This window comes from Phaenicophaeus curvirostris, chromosome 1, assembly GCF_032191515.1.
Source record: "Phaenicophaeus curvirostris isolate KB17595 chromosome 1, BPBGC_Pcur_1.0, whole genome shotgun sequence".
In the NCBI taxonomy this organism is placed as follows: Eukaryota; Metazoa; Chordata; class Aves; order Cuculiformes; family Cuculidae; genus Phaenicophaeus; species Phaenicophaeus curvirostris.
The window spans coordinates 39989296-40003872 of NC_091392.1; the positions used below are offsets into that span (position 1 = coordinate 39989296).

Genomic DNA, 14577 nt, shown 5'->3' on the forward strand with positions numbered 1-14577 from the left:
ATAGTGCTAGGAGAAAATTAGGATACTTCTAAAAATGGCCAGCTTGATGCCTGCACAGGATTAGGCTGGAATTAAACCATAAATATTGTTGCTTAGGGAACTGTAGGAAGAACAGTGATACTTGAAACTTTTTCTGTATACTAATAAATCACATTACTGTTTCAACTTTTCTCCAAGCAAATGTGGTTGTAATAACCTAGAATCTGAACATTCAGGGAAAGCAAATTGGTCTTCAGGATAGAACAACAGAGTTTGTGTGATGTTCTCAGTAAGAGGAAGTGGATTTATGTGAGAATGTAAAAAACAGTATTTCCAGTTGAAACTGGGCTGTGTGGGATCCAGAATTAACTGGTGTAATACAAAATCATTATTTCTTTTAACAATGTCTCGAAGCAATTTCTCCACCATTCAGGATCAACCCTCAATAAGAAATTTGAATAATGCATTTAAGAAACTGTAAGCAGAATTGCAGTTGACTTGCTGTGTAACTCTCTGTCTTACAACTTGCTGTGTAACTCATAGAGTCTGACTGAGAAGCTGCTGAAGAAAGAGCAGGACTACACACAGCTAGAAGAAAAACTGAATGAAGTGTCTATGAGTAAGAAGAATGTGCAGGCAAGCTTTCATCAGAAGGACCTGGACTGCCAACAGCTTCAGGCAAAGCTGTCTGCATCTGAAGCCTCGATACAGAGATTACAGACAGAGCTAGGTGAGAAGGGGGAAGCAAGCCACAAACTTAAAGAAGAGTTGTCCGAAGTAGAGACGAAATACCAGCATCTCAAATCGGAATGTAAACAGCTCCAGCAGCAGAAGGAGGAAAAGGAACAGCATGGCCTGCAGCTCCAAAGTGAGCTCAGTCAGGTAAGGTTCCTTAAACCTCCTAGACCACCCTATTAGGATGCTTCCTTAAGCCATCCCATTAGGGTTTTTTAAACTGTGCATGCGTACATATTTCCATAACGAAAGAGAGTAACTAACCAGTTATTGAATAAATATAAAGCTTGCAGGTATTTGAATAAATGTGAAGCATTGTTCCTAACACTGTGGAGAATGAAATACAATCAATCTTTTCTTCCCTTTAGAGAAGTAAAGAACAGAACAGGCGAAAAGAAGATGCTGCGTAAGAGTGCGGAAGCTCTTTGGTATTTGTATCTTGTTACATCTGAATCTTTTTAATAGGGGCAAATGAATGTAGTTGTAGCCCCTGTGTCACAATCAAACTCAGCAAGGTCTGTTGTTATAACAACTCTTCACATTTTTATTTCTGGGAAGGCTAGTGTAATATCTGCTTATCTGTAGAATAATTCCACTTTTTCTGAGAGGGCAACATCTTACTAATTCTGTTCTGTCTGAGACTTTTCTGTAAAACTATCTTTATACTTTCAGTTTTGAAGATTAAGCTTGAATGAACATAAACTTTGTAGCTTCTTTGAGGCTCTGGAGAGAGTCCAGAGAAGAGCAATGAAGCTGGTGAAGGGGCTGGAGAACAGGCCTTATGAGGAATGGCTGAGAGAGCTGGGGTTGTTTAGCCCTGGAGAAGAGGAGGCTGAGGGGAGACCTCATTGCTCTCTATAACTACCTGAAAGGAGGTTGTAGAGAGGAGGGAGCTGGCCTCTTCTCCCAAGTGACAGGGGACAGGGCGAGAGGGAATGGCCTCAAGCTCTGCCAGGGGATTTTTAGGCTGGACGTTAGGAAAAAATTTTTCACAGAAAGGGTCATTGGGCACTGGCAGAGGCTGCCCAGGGAGGTGGTTGAGTCACCTTCCCTGGGAGGTGTTTAAGGCACGGGTGGACGAGGTGCTAAGGGGCACGGTTTAGTGTTTGATAGGAATGGTTGGACTCGATGATCCGGTGGGTCTCTTCCAACCTGGTTATTCTATGATTTCTCTGATTTTTTTTGTGTGTATGTGAATAAAAAAAGGCTTTTGCTGATCTGAGAGAGGGGTTTTGTCCACTCTTTTTCTCTCACAGTGTTAAATGAACTCTTCTTTCATACTGCAATTCTTTCCCATAACTTTTTTGTTGATGCATTCCCTGAAATAAGGTAAGTATTGTCAAATGAGTGAGCAACCCAGAATATTGAGTTTCCATGACAAATATGTTAACAGGCAAATCCTAAGAAGTTAGCAAGGTTACTTATTCTGGTTCAGTAAGGTTGGTGAATCTATAATGAATTCATGTTATGAGAAAAACAAATTCAGGAAGACTATCAGAAATAGTTTCACTTCTAGTAGTAATTCTACTGTTCTATAGGAAATATGAGGAAAATGAATCTTTGTTTTACATTTGAACTGAACAATGCTTGAATTGCTTCGAAATTCAGTACTGAGTACTGTAGGGAATACTTGTGAAGAACAGGGATAATATGAAGTCTTAATATTGCTTGCTTTGTGTCTCTCCACAAATGACTTCTCTTTATTTTGCTGTCAGCTGTGAGAACGCTCATAGCATACGTTCCCCCCACCATTTATGTATTGTTCTGCTGAGTCTCATGAGTTATAGAAGCAGGACTTTCCTATAACATCAAGTATACTGACATCTGAGGCTGGTTGAACTCTGTTTGAGCCAGTGTCTTGGAGGGCAGTGTGTTAGACTGGAGAAATATTTGTGCGTTAGGAATTGTGTCCAGTCCTAAGATGGCAAAATAATCTGGTTTTGTTAGTATGACATACTTCAGATTAATCTCTCGCTAAAGCTTTATCATTTTAAAGTGAGTGTTTCTCAATTTTCAAACCTTTGTCAAATCTGAAATAGATTAAGTTACAAGCTGTATGTGTCTCGTTTATTTTGGAAAGGGGAGATAATTACATTAATTATCTGCTTAGGAATCTTCACTTGGTAAAACTGTGTCAGTCTGCCTAGGCAACATGTTTGCAAGCTCCAGAAGCTTGAACCAAGAGGTTGAGCTGAAATCTGGCTTCAGCTTGAGAGGGCGTTTTCAGGAATGATTTTTGAGGTAAGAAAATGAAGCACCCTTTCTTCATGATATTTTTGTCCTCAAGCTCCTGTTCATATTCTTAGTGAGTAGGAAGTATTAATAATTTAGTGATTCTTGTGGAAAAAGACGAATGTTCTTGATTACTGGAGGAGAGATTATGGCCTCTTTCTTCATCCTGTCTTCCCTCTTCTCCTACCTCTCTCTTCACTGTGCAGTCAAACCTAGCAGTCAGAATCTTGGCCATATGCTGAACAGCATTTTATTCACAGCTTTTGTGATTGTGGACATATAAACAAATAGTTTAGCCTGCTTCTTTAAGAAAATAAAGCATAGATATATTTGCTTCCTTTTCTCTGTTGCCTGTTATCTTTGCATTGTTATCTTCAGCTGAATTTTGACAGATGGCCCAAAGGTCTTCAGCATTAGGTGGTTCAGCGTTAAAAGCTTGTGGAAACGGACAGCTGGGTAAAGGAAGGAGACTTATGTTCATTCCTCACCCCTTCAATGCCTGTGGGCAAGATTTAACGTTATCAAAACCACTGTTCCTTTTTCTCTCCTGCTAGGCAGACAGTTTGTCAACATGTGGTAGCTTACAGTGAGCAGGAAGATCATGCTGCCTTTTGTTTGGATATTCATAGAGATTTGAGGAGAGTGTAAGAAAGGTTTAGGGATATTGAAGGGAGAACCTGGAGTTAAAAAGCAAATGGTTCAAGGGTCTTGGATATAAATTCATAGGGAAGCAAGCTTCATTCATCCTGGCACCTGTAGGAAAGTTCTTGCTGTGCTGCAAGAACTGATTCATTCCCTCTTTTTGCTTTGAAAACCTGATTTTTTTGAGAGACCCTTTGATAGTGAATTGTAAAAGGCCATCCTTGTGCTTTGAAGATGGTGCAGTACTGCTTTTGATGACTAAAAAAATTGTAAGGCAGGCTTTTGTCCAACTGGAAAAGCACATGCCCCTATTTATTCTCTGCTGCTCAGAGGTGCTGGATACAAGCCACGAAAATTACTGTGTACCCTCTGTTGAAGGTTCTTGCAGCTCTTCTCTGCAGAGAATGAATGCCATTGATGTAGCCAGATCAAGCTAAAAATCACACTCTTTCTAGTCAGGAAATGCAGAACAGTATATTGTGGGAGCCGGTGGAGCGGTTAAAGGCATGGTGCTTCAGACACTGGATCTACAGGAGTGAGAGTGGGCATAGTGTAAGATGTGATTGCTCTAAGCATCACTGTTTCACATGATAATCCTTACATATTTGAAGGATTGCCTTTTTTGTGTTTCTTTTAAATATCTGTAACTCATGTTGAAGGGCTTCTGTAGATAAATGAGGATGTTTCTGGGTCCCTCTGACATACTTTTTTGAACATTTGTCCATGCTTGTGTGGTTGATACTGTTCTTTAACACAGTTTGTGTTTCTGAAGTGTATGTTGTGCATACATGACTTCAGGAGCTCATGTAGTTGTTTCATTCCAGGTTGTGAAAACTTCTGGTAAACACTGCCCGAAGTGACTCTAAAATACAGCACTGTTGGCAAAGAATGGCTGAAAAAATGGATTACTTTTTTTTTTGCAGTTGCACAGTAAACTTCTAGAAACAGAGCGCCAGCTGGGGGAAGCACATGGGCGGCTCAAGGAACAGAGGCAGCTGTCCAGTGAGAAACTGATGGACAAAGAGCAGCAGGTTGCTGAGCTGCAATTAAAACTTTCACGTGCTGAAGAGCAGGTAGGAACTTCTAAGCAGATTGTTATTTGCTGTGATTCTGATGGGAGCCTGAGTGTGCTTGTGGCAATGTTGTAGTTTATGAAGAGAATTTTATTTGACTAACCCTGTTAAAGTCTTACAGTAAAATTGTCAAAATCTGCCAAAACAGAATTTGCATTACAGGTTTTGTAAGGCCAGATGCTTGTTGGATGCATGGATGTTCACGGTGCTTTACAGATGAATGGAAGTTTTTTGCACTTAAGAGCTTTGTCTAAAGATCTACTGAAAAAAAAAGGCTTCAGGCACCTAAGATCATAAGGACAAACTTTTGTGTGTAGATATTTTTGTGAGACAAAGCCCTACATGAAGAAAAAGTGAACATAGCCCAGCAGATCATTGATAGTTAAAAATCTGCATAGAGTGGGTGGGCAGAAATCACTTGTTTTATTAATTTTTTTTTTTCTCAATGAGTATCTTGTATATGTTGCTGATTTTCTGCTGCCTGTGTGGGGACTGGCCAAATATCTGAGTGGTATGTTGTTAAAGCTTTACAGCTTTTCTGTAGCTAATTTGCAAAGGCTTGACCAGTATAGAAGTGGAGAGATTGCTAAACTGAAGTTGCTACTAAAACTGCTAATAGTAGTAATAATAATGTTATTTTACAGGTATCTATATTATCAGTCATGTTACATCCTAACCACTGTTGGGAAAAAACATACTAAAAATCTCTTATAATTTAGGTTTTTGAGAGCTAAAATGCATATGTGTCTGATATTCATTTTATAGTTCTCATTTTTGATATAGAATCTCATCTATTAATAGTAATGAAAGTTTTGATTAGATTTTGATTCTTTAACTAGCATCACGCACTTTTATAGTAGTTTTCAAATATTCTTGTTTAGAGTAAAATCTTAACATTGGAGTGAACATAGAGCACTATTGACATACTGAATGGTGCTTGTTCACTCATTAGTCTTTTTTGGTTCTTAGGTTTGTTTTTTTCTTTGGGGTTTTTTTTTCAGCTAAAGGAAAAAGCAGCAAATTCTACAGAATTGCAACATCAATTAGATAAGGCAAAACAGCAGCATCAGGAACAGCAGACGCTTCAGCAAAATACTACAGCAAAACTACGAGAAGCTCAGGTAACGTAGTTATGTATCCTCATGCAAGAACGTATTGCAGGCTGTCATTAGTTAAAATATGTTTTCTCTGAAAAAATTACTTACGTCTCTATTACTAGTTTCAATAAATAAACTTGTAAGCCTAAAACAGAATATACAGAGAGTGTTTAACAAATTTATCTAACGTTTCCTGCATTAGGAATAACTTCTAAGGTCCCTATAACTAAGGAAGCTATTATGTGATTTTCTAGAACGACTTGGAGCAAGTACTACGACAAATTGGAGATAAGGACCAAAAAATTCAAAATCTTGAGGCTTTGCTTCAAAAAAGCAAAGAAAACATCTCTCTGCTAGAAAAGGAGAGGGAGGACTTGTATGCAAAAATTCAAGCTGGTGAAGGAGAAACTGCAGTTCTTAACCAGCTTCAAGAGAAAAACCATGCATTGCAAATACAGGTAAGAATTCGGATACTTACTTCTTTTCTCTCATTCTCTATACTGATCATGTTTACTTTTTTTCTATCTCATCAGATGGGACAGTAATCAGTAAGTACTTTGCTATTTCTTTAATACTTACTTTAAAGACCTTACTGTGACTTGCTTTCTATAAGCATAGGGGAAGAAATTCCTTGATGTTTTCTATGTACATATGCTAGTAGTGTGTGATTTCATGGATACGTATACCTGTTTGTTTCTCTTATTTTAAAAAGGGATTTAATTCCCACTATTGACAAATCCCTCTTGCTTCCATTTTTAACTGATAATCTGTTTAAACTCTGATACTATGTGCAATATATCTTTACTGTAATAGTTCAGAAAAAGAAAAAGTATTGAGTCTCCAAACCCATGACAAGACATACTAAAATTCGAAAGATTTATGACTTCCTTGGACATGCTGTTCCAGCCTCGTCTTCTTATTACCTCCTTTTTTTCATTGCAGGTAACTCAGCTAACAGAGAAGCTGAAGAATCAGTCAGAAAGTCATAAACAAGCCCAAGAGAATTTGCACGAGCAAGTACAGGAGCAAAAGGCACATCTAAGAGCTGCTCAAGACCGTGTGCTTTCCCTGGAAACAAATGTCACTGAACTAACTAGTCAGCTAAATGAAAGTAAAGAGAAAGTTTCACAACTTGATGTACAGGTAATGGAGCTCTATACTGTCCAGTGATTATAAATCCTGCTTGTGATTTCTGTATTCTCTCCAGAGAACATAGAAAGCAATTTGAGAAAACTGTGTGTTTCTGCTAACAGACAAATGAAGTAGAATAAGGCAAATAAAATTGAGGAAAATGTAAGTGATTCAGAATAGCAATAAATAGCAGGTGTTGGGATTTTTTTGTTGGTTTTGTCTGTATTGCTGTTTTATTTAATTAAAAAAAATCCCAAAGTATATAAGTGAGTTGGGAAAATCTGTCCTCAGGTATCTCTTGTTGTATTTGTAATGATTAGCCATCCAAAACCCTGCTCTTATCAGTCCTGGATTCTCTGCACCAGAGTGAAAGTCTGTTGAGTCACTAAGACCTTTTTGTTGTTTAGAAATTTCCTGTCCTGGTGATTTTTGTCAAGAACAAAACAAAAACAAACCCTGCTGGTCTCTTTGTTGTCATTTTAATTTTCTAACAAGGAAATTTCCCAGAATGGACTCAATGTGCACTTTCCTACTGCTAAGTGCTATTTAGGCTAAAGGCTACTAATTATGTTCAGCTATGCCAAAGAATAAAGAGCGTTTGATCAGAAGTTCTTGCATCGATACACTTGGAGTAGCTAGTACTGTTGTTGTTGGATTAATACACTGTGATGTCTTTTGAATTAGCGTTACTCAGTTTCCAAACAGGTCTATGAACTTCTTCTGATGCAGTTTTGTGATGTTTTTACTGGGTTTTGCTGCACTATTTGAGCTGCTTTTTTCAGCAAGACATTAGAGCTAGAACTGAATAATCTATGGACTGTTGCAAATGTTCCCTTACAGTCTTCAGAGAAGCAGTATTTCTGTTTAGGAAGAAAACCAGTAAACCACAACAGCAGGTGACCCTGAATATTGCCTCTGCACCAACACCATTCCTACCCACCTCCTAAGTTTTGTTTTCCACGTGTTCCGGAAGGAAGGGACATTGATCCCTAGCAGGTGAATAGGAGCAGAGGAAGACAGTATGCACGTGGAAGCATATTTTTGTTCTTTCTTATTCTTTTTGCTTTTAAACATTTTGGAGGCCCTTAAGTGTGCATGTAGTCTAAAGTTACCAAGGTATGCATGGGTGTGTATGTTGTAGGTCTATCCCATTGTTCTTCATTAGCAAGTAAAAATAGGAATATATGAGTGGGGTTGGTGATTTTTTTATTTATTTGTTTGTTGTTCTGGTTTTTTAGGTCAAAGTAAGAATTAACTGTGGATTTAAATCCTGGTATTTTTCTAAACCCTGAAAAATCTTTCTTCCTTTTTTTTTTTAAAACTAGAATGTGAAAACAACTTGTATTATCATTAAGCTTACTGATGAGTATAAAAAAAATAACATAAGCTACAGTAAAATACATGTAGTGAAAAAAAATTGTCTTTCAGGTAAAAGCAAAGACTGAATTACTACTTTCAGCAGAAGCATCAAAAGCTGCTCAAAGAGCAGATCTTCAGAATCATCTGGACACTGCCCAGCATGCACTGCAAGACAAACAACAGGTTATAAGCAACATATAAACATAAAATTTCTGTGTTAGCCAAAAAAACTATTTAAAAACCTAAGAATAGTATGTTTAGAAACTAAATAAACATGTGAATATGCATTTGAAATAATAATTATGGGTATGTTGACCATACGATACTTATTCAGTTCTTTTTACCATAATCTGGACCAGATATATTTTAGCGTGTAAAGAATTTACTTAGGAATCCACTCCTTACTGTAGGATTATGGTTCAGAATCTGAGCTGTCCTGTTGGAGTATAATTCAATTCTCACCTGTATGTTATGAAGAAAAGTTTGTAGACTGTTGTTAAAATTGTATGTTTTAAAGTGTGTTATTAATGTAATTAATGGCTATAATCAGAAGACCTCATTTTACAACTATTAAATAAGTATTAATTAAATAAATCAGCTTTGTTGGAGAGCAACAAGCTTTGATGTAGCTGTCATCAGAGTGGTTCCTAGGTGAATGTGTTCATGCCTCTTGCAGAAGTTGTGTTGTTTAGTGTTGAACCAAGATGGTTTGAAACCATCTTTGGTGTATGGAGAACTGACTATTTCCATGGTATTGACTTTCCTCTTCCTTGGTGCTTGATTTCATGAAGACAGCAAAAATTATCTCTAAGGTTTTGTAATGTTACTTTCTAGTTACTATTGTACTAACTGCAGGTTCTAACACATTTATTACCTATGGTTCTTCTTCCGTTTATAACTTAAAACACCTTAGTTAAGATTTAGTCCACAGCCTGTAAAGCTTGAGAGGAATATTGAGGCTTTAAAAGTAGTTTTGTCAGTTTAACAGAAAGAATTTATGCATGTTTGCATTTCTGCTCAGTTTCCTGCCCTTCAGAATAAAAAGGAAACATTTTCCTTTTTAATTTGAACACTTTACATCTTTGAAAGCATATGTGACATTATTCATTTTTGGAAGTTATTTAAAAACTAACGATCCTTGTATTTTTATTTTACTTCAGGAGTTAAATAAGGTCAGCGTTCAGTTGGATCAGGTTACAGCTAAGCTGAATGACAAGCAGGAATACTGTGCTCAACTGGAAGCCAATCTTAAAGAGTACAAAGAGAAATGTCTTTATTTAGAACAGAAAACTGAAGAGCTAGAGGGGCAGCTTAAGGTTTGTATTGAACATAGTATCTCAGCTTACAGAAACTAATGTGCTCTGCTAACAGCTGTGCTAAAATTATGGGGGAGGGATTATATGAATACCACTTTTGTAGGTTTTCTTTTTCACTAGTGTTTCCTGATCCACCCTTTAATCCAATTCTCTTCTTCCATGCTAGCATATCACACTAAGAAGATAGGCTTAGGACATTGCCACTATGTTGTCATTTTCCTGTGTGTGTGCTTCTGCCAACTTTTGTGCTACCTGGAAAGTGTTATGAGTGGGAACATGAATACTTACTGAAATGAGAGTCTTCAAGTTTGAACTTTTAAAATTTGCAAGTGGTTGCAGGGAATAAGTGTTACGTTGGTTAGCCCAAGTTAACATTTCATGTCTGGTTAAATTTATTTCTAAAGTCTTTCAGTAGGCTTCTACAAAGGCTACAGATACTAATATTTTCAGTTGAGGATATGAATCAGTCAGAATGCTTGAGAGCTTTTAAGTTTGGGCTTTAACCTTTGTACTATATTTGTTAAGTCCTCTTGGTTGTCAAAATTCACAAAATATAAAAACCATATGACAGAGGAATCTTGGGGGCAATGTAGAATTGGTTTTGCACTGTTGTCTCTCTGTTTTGATGGAGATTAGCAGACTTTATGCTTAAGACTGAGTACAGTGTTTTTCCTAGCTTATGTGTTCTGTAAAAGGGAAGGACAATTGTTTCCCTCATATGAAATTTAAAATCCAATGCTACTGAGAAATAAAGCTGTCATACATTTGCATTATTAGTGTAATTATTTTGTACTTCCATCTCTCCCTTCTTTTGCACGCTTTTTTTATCTGCCTGTTTTTGTGTTTATATTTTCCATCCTTTTTCTACAGTTTCACAAATAAGCAACAGACTCAAGGGCTTGTGAGGAATACAGTGCTTTCTTGCATAGGATTTTATGAGATTCCTAGTAGCTGAAGTGTGAAACTGAACAGAGTTGTTGATGCGGTCAACAGGAATGCAATTCTGTGTAAAATCTTGGTATCATCACCATTCTTTGGTATTATTCCAGTTGAATGCATGGCATTTTAAATAAAAAAAAATTAAAAAAATAAAAAACAAGCCCTCAGGAATTTTCTTGAAGAAATTTGACCATTTTGTTTTATGGCTACTGCATGAAAGCCGAAGTGCCTGTAAAAAAAGCCAGTGTACTGGAGAGTATAAGCAGTGCCTGTTTGCTGAAGAATCCTGTTCTTTATACTCCATGAAAATGAATAAGTACCTTGTAAATACAAAAGAAGAAAAGCCTCTTCTAGGCAAGCACAGGATTTCTTTACAGCTGTAGTTTGTGTCTTTGTTTTTTGTTATAAAGGATGGCAGAATTCTTGGGATATGTGAATCAGCAGTCAGTTGAAATTTCTGAAACTACTCAGGAGGTGGCTGAGAACCTGGCCCCAAAGCTGGGTGCTGTGTGTGGCCTTTTTTTGTATAGGTATTTCAGATAGGCTCTTTAAAGATTCAATATTTCATCTACTACTATGCAGTGCAATGTCTGCTTGGCATTTAATTTAAAGGTGATTTCAGAATGTTTTACCAAGATAGTTCACTTCTGGTGGAGCAAGAGATTTTCAGGAACTAAATGTAAGATAAAATAGCAAACTAATGAAATCAGTAGAAGTTGTGTGAGAATTGTGACCGCTTTCGACAATAAAAACTTTCAAGAATAAGTGCTACTTACAGACCATATGACTTCTGCTATTTATTACTATTTTTAGTTTGTAGGTTGTGTTCCAATGACTCTTAAATTTTTATTTTTCTATCTCAGAAACTTGAAGCTGATGTTCTTGACGCTAAAGCAAGCAAAGAACAAACTCTTCAGGAGTTACAGCAGCAGCGACAACAATCTACAGAATTAGACCTCCGAACATCAGAACTGAGTAAACAACTTGAAGAAGCAAGAGAAGCGTAGGCATTTCCCATGTTATAGTACTTTTCAGAGTCAGACGTAAAAACTAGAGTGGTTTGAACTACAGTTGAAATTTTGTTCTTCTCTCTTGTGACTTCTTAAAATCGTATATGAAAGTAATGTTCCGTCTGTTGTGAGAACTGAGTTATATAACACTTGTTTTATTTCACTCTATACGTCATGCAGACTCCGTCTGCCATGTTGTCTTACGTGAAACACTGATGGCTGTGATTCAATACACTTCTTCAGTTTATTCACTGTGCTTGTTGTCAGCTAAACACCTGAATGGTTTGATGTACTGAGGTCCATCTTTAAATATTTGTAGCTCTGTAACTTTCAGAGACTGATTTGCAATTTATGCACAAGTGTCAAAGGGGTGTAATACTTGAGGAAGAAAAAATCCATCTTAAAGTAGTATTTAGAGTTTCTGTTATGTCTACACTGGAGAGGCAAAATGCCCATGTTCTAGATGAAAAAGTTATGCTTTGAAGTAGTTCTATAGTTGATATAGTAAATAATAAGAACATTTAATGATGCAAAAGAAACTGTGAAGAATTAATGTAAAAAAACCAAAACCAAACCACTTTATTTTTCTCTTTTTATTTTCAGGATGGCTAGTGCCAAATTGGATTTACAGAACAAATCTGAGGCCCTTGAACAAGTGAAACAGCAGATTTCAAAACAGGAGGAGGAAAAGGCCATCCTTAAACAAAACCTGGAGAAATCAAATCAAGATACAAGCAAACAACTCAAGGAATTAGATTGTAAAATGCAAGCAGCAACAGCAGAGCTGCAACAAATGAAATTAGAGAAGGATACTCTATTAAAAGACCTTACAGCTGCCAAAGACAAGCTCTCAAAAAATTCTGAATCCTTCAAAAAAAGAAAGGATGAATTAGAAAAAGAAATACAAAAAGGAAAAGCAGCTGTGGCAGAAATGGTTAGTAGTTTTTTTTATTAGACTTAAGTTTGTTGTTTTTACAGTGTGATGAAATAACAGTGCCATCTTCCTGAAAACAGTGTACATACAATGACAATGCATGGAAATTGATGACCTTAAGGAAAAACAGATTGCAGTTTTCAGTTCATGCATGTGTCCTACCTTAAATATTTTTGTCTGGATATTTGCACTGCTGAACTTCAGTCATTTCATATAACAGGACCCCTTAAATATGGTGAAGAAAACCAGTGGAGACAACTAGTTAAAAAACTTGTTGGGAAATGTCCCCTTTTTTTAAAGTACATCAGCGCTATTACAAAATGCAGTTTTAAACACTTTGCTAAAGTGCCACCATATTGAAGATGATGATGTTTTTCTGAGGCCAATTTAGTTTCCTTTCTAGAGGAAAGGAGGTTTATATAGAACCTTCTTCTGCACTTCTCTGGATGTGCTGGAAGGCTGTGTACTGCAGGCAAAGTAACATCATCTGTCTTTCAGGGAGCAGTCTAGCTTAAGGTATTATCAGATTACTGGAACTATTTGAATTTCAGGGAAGTCTCAAAAATGGTGGATTAGCAACAAGTGCTAGAGCACCAGAACAACCTGTTATGGTAACAAGAGTGAACTCTCACTAGCCTTGAAATTCATTTTTTTTCCTTCCTTTGCTTTGCTGGTAATATGACTAAGCACTAGATCAATACATATTCTATAAATTTTCTTACACAGTTGCTCTGACACCCCTACTTCAGACATGGGAGGGGTATATTTCTCATTCTCTTCTTGTCTTGTATGTCACTATTTTCCAGAACCTGTTCATGGCCGCTTTTATTCTAATATAAAAAAAAGCTACTCCTAGTTAAAAAGAACACTTTTTCCCTTTACTCCTTCTCCTTTCTGAGCCTTTTTGTTTGCTTTATTTAGTTACTGCTGTTTAAATATTTGTTTCTCATAAAAACTTGAAGGATTTTCTGCCCAATTTAGACTTAGAGATAGGACATCAGATTCTGCTTCTAATTCTGTAGTCATTTGGAGGCTTGCTGCTGACTTAAGTGCATAGTATTTAGGCTTAAAATGCAGTTGTATTTGCATACAAATCCTGCAAATGTACTTGCTTTTGAGTTTTAGAACATCGAGAAATTCTGGATCCTGAGGAAAGTGATGAACCTACTGCTTCCCTTTGAGAAAGAGAAGGGCTGCCAACAGCAGCTTCAAACAAGGAGACTATCCCTAATCAGAAAAACTCTTCAGCACATTGTCTGCATTTGTTAAGTAGAGGATATTGGCTGTTTTCAGTTTATTTTTACCACTGTGAAAGTTTTGAGAAGTTTTTGCTGAAAATATGTCTGTAGCTGAGAAGGAAAGTTTTTTCACTGAAAAGGAAAGCATTATGTTTCAAGGCTTTGTAGATTCTGCAAAAATACCTGGTACCCAGTCTTAGAAGCTCACTGAAATACTTGTCTTCTGGTTTTTTTTAGGAAAAGTCTTGCCAAGAACTAAAGCATCAGCTCCAGTTACAAACAGAGTCTGTAGCTAAAGAGAGGAATGAATTGAAAAACTCACTGGAAAAAAAGGAGGGGGTAAGCTGTCCACTTAGTTTCAGTTATCTAGAAAACAATAATAATAAATGTTTAAAAGATTCATGTTCAGTCTCACATGCTGGGTCTGATGAGAAGTAAAGAGGTTGCAGTTCTCAAATTGTGACCTGCCTGGGGTACTGAAAGAAGGTGATACTAAACGTTTCCAAGACGTTATTATGAGGTATTAAAGTACAGGATTACACCTACCTTTCTGTGTCCCACAGACCTTAATTGGGTGATTTTAGCCCTTCAGGATTTTCATTAGTGAAACAGTTATTTTGTATTACTATGTTATAATTTTTTATTATGTGAGAAGTTGCTTGCTCTTAGTTTTGAGTGGTGAAAAAAGGCTGCAGCTGGTCTAAGTGTAGGGAATTGGTAATAACAGATGATTTTAATGTGTTATAGTAGCTCTTAAAATCAAAATCTACTTGCCGATGTTGGACCACCTAGCTCTGAAGCTGAAAGTAGCAGCTGTGATACTGTGGGATGGTCTGGTTCTGTGTGAAAGAAATAACAGTAGCAAACTTGGAAACTGTTTGCTGCAAATAGT

General features: G+C 36.9%; 1 protein-coding gene across 3 annotated transcripts in view; it reads left to right on the top strand.

Annotated features, from left to right (window-relative positions):
* The window catches only part of EEA1 (early endosome antigen 1), a 76469-nt gene that overhangs the window by 39519 nt on the left and 22373 nt on the right, over positions 1 to 14577 (top strand). For all 3 annotated transcript variants that reach the window (XM_069854041.1, XM_069854053.1, XM_069854062.1), the window contains 10 exons: positions 523 to 861; positions 4512 to 4661; positions 5663 to 5782; positions 6013 to 6216; positions 6701 to 6901; positions 8318 to 8431; positions 9409 to 9564; positions 11367 to 11506; positions 12117 to 12447; positions 13923 to 14024. In XM_069854041.1, the coding sequence (XP_069710142.1) occupies positions 523 to 861; positions 4512 to 4661; positions 5663 to 5782; positions 6013 to 6216; positions 6701 to 6901; positions 8318 to 8431; positions 9409 to 9564; positions 11367 to 11506; positions 12117 to 12447; positions 13923 to 14024 (1857 nt within the window). The remainder of the gene's footprint in view (positions 1 to 522; positions 862 to 4511; positions 4662 to 5662; positions 5783 to 6012; positions 6217 to 6700; positions 6902 to 8317; positions 8432 to 9408; positions 9565 to 11366; positions 11507 to 12116; positions 12448 to 13922; positions 14025 to 14577) is intronic.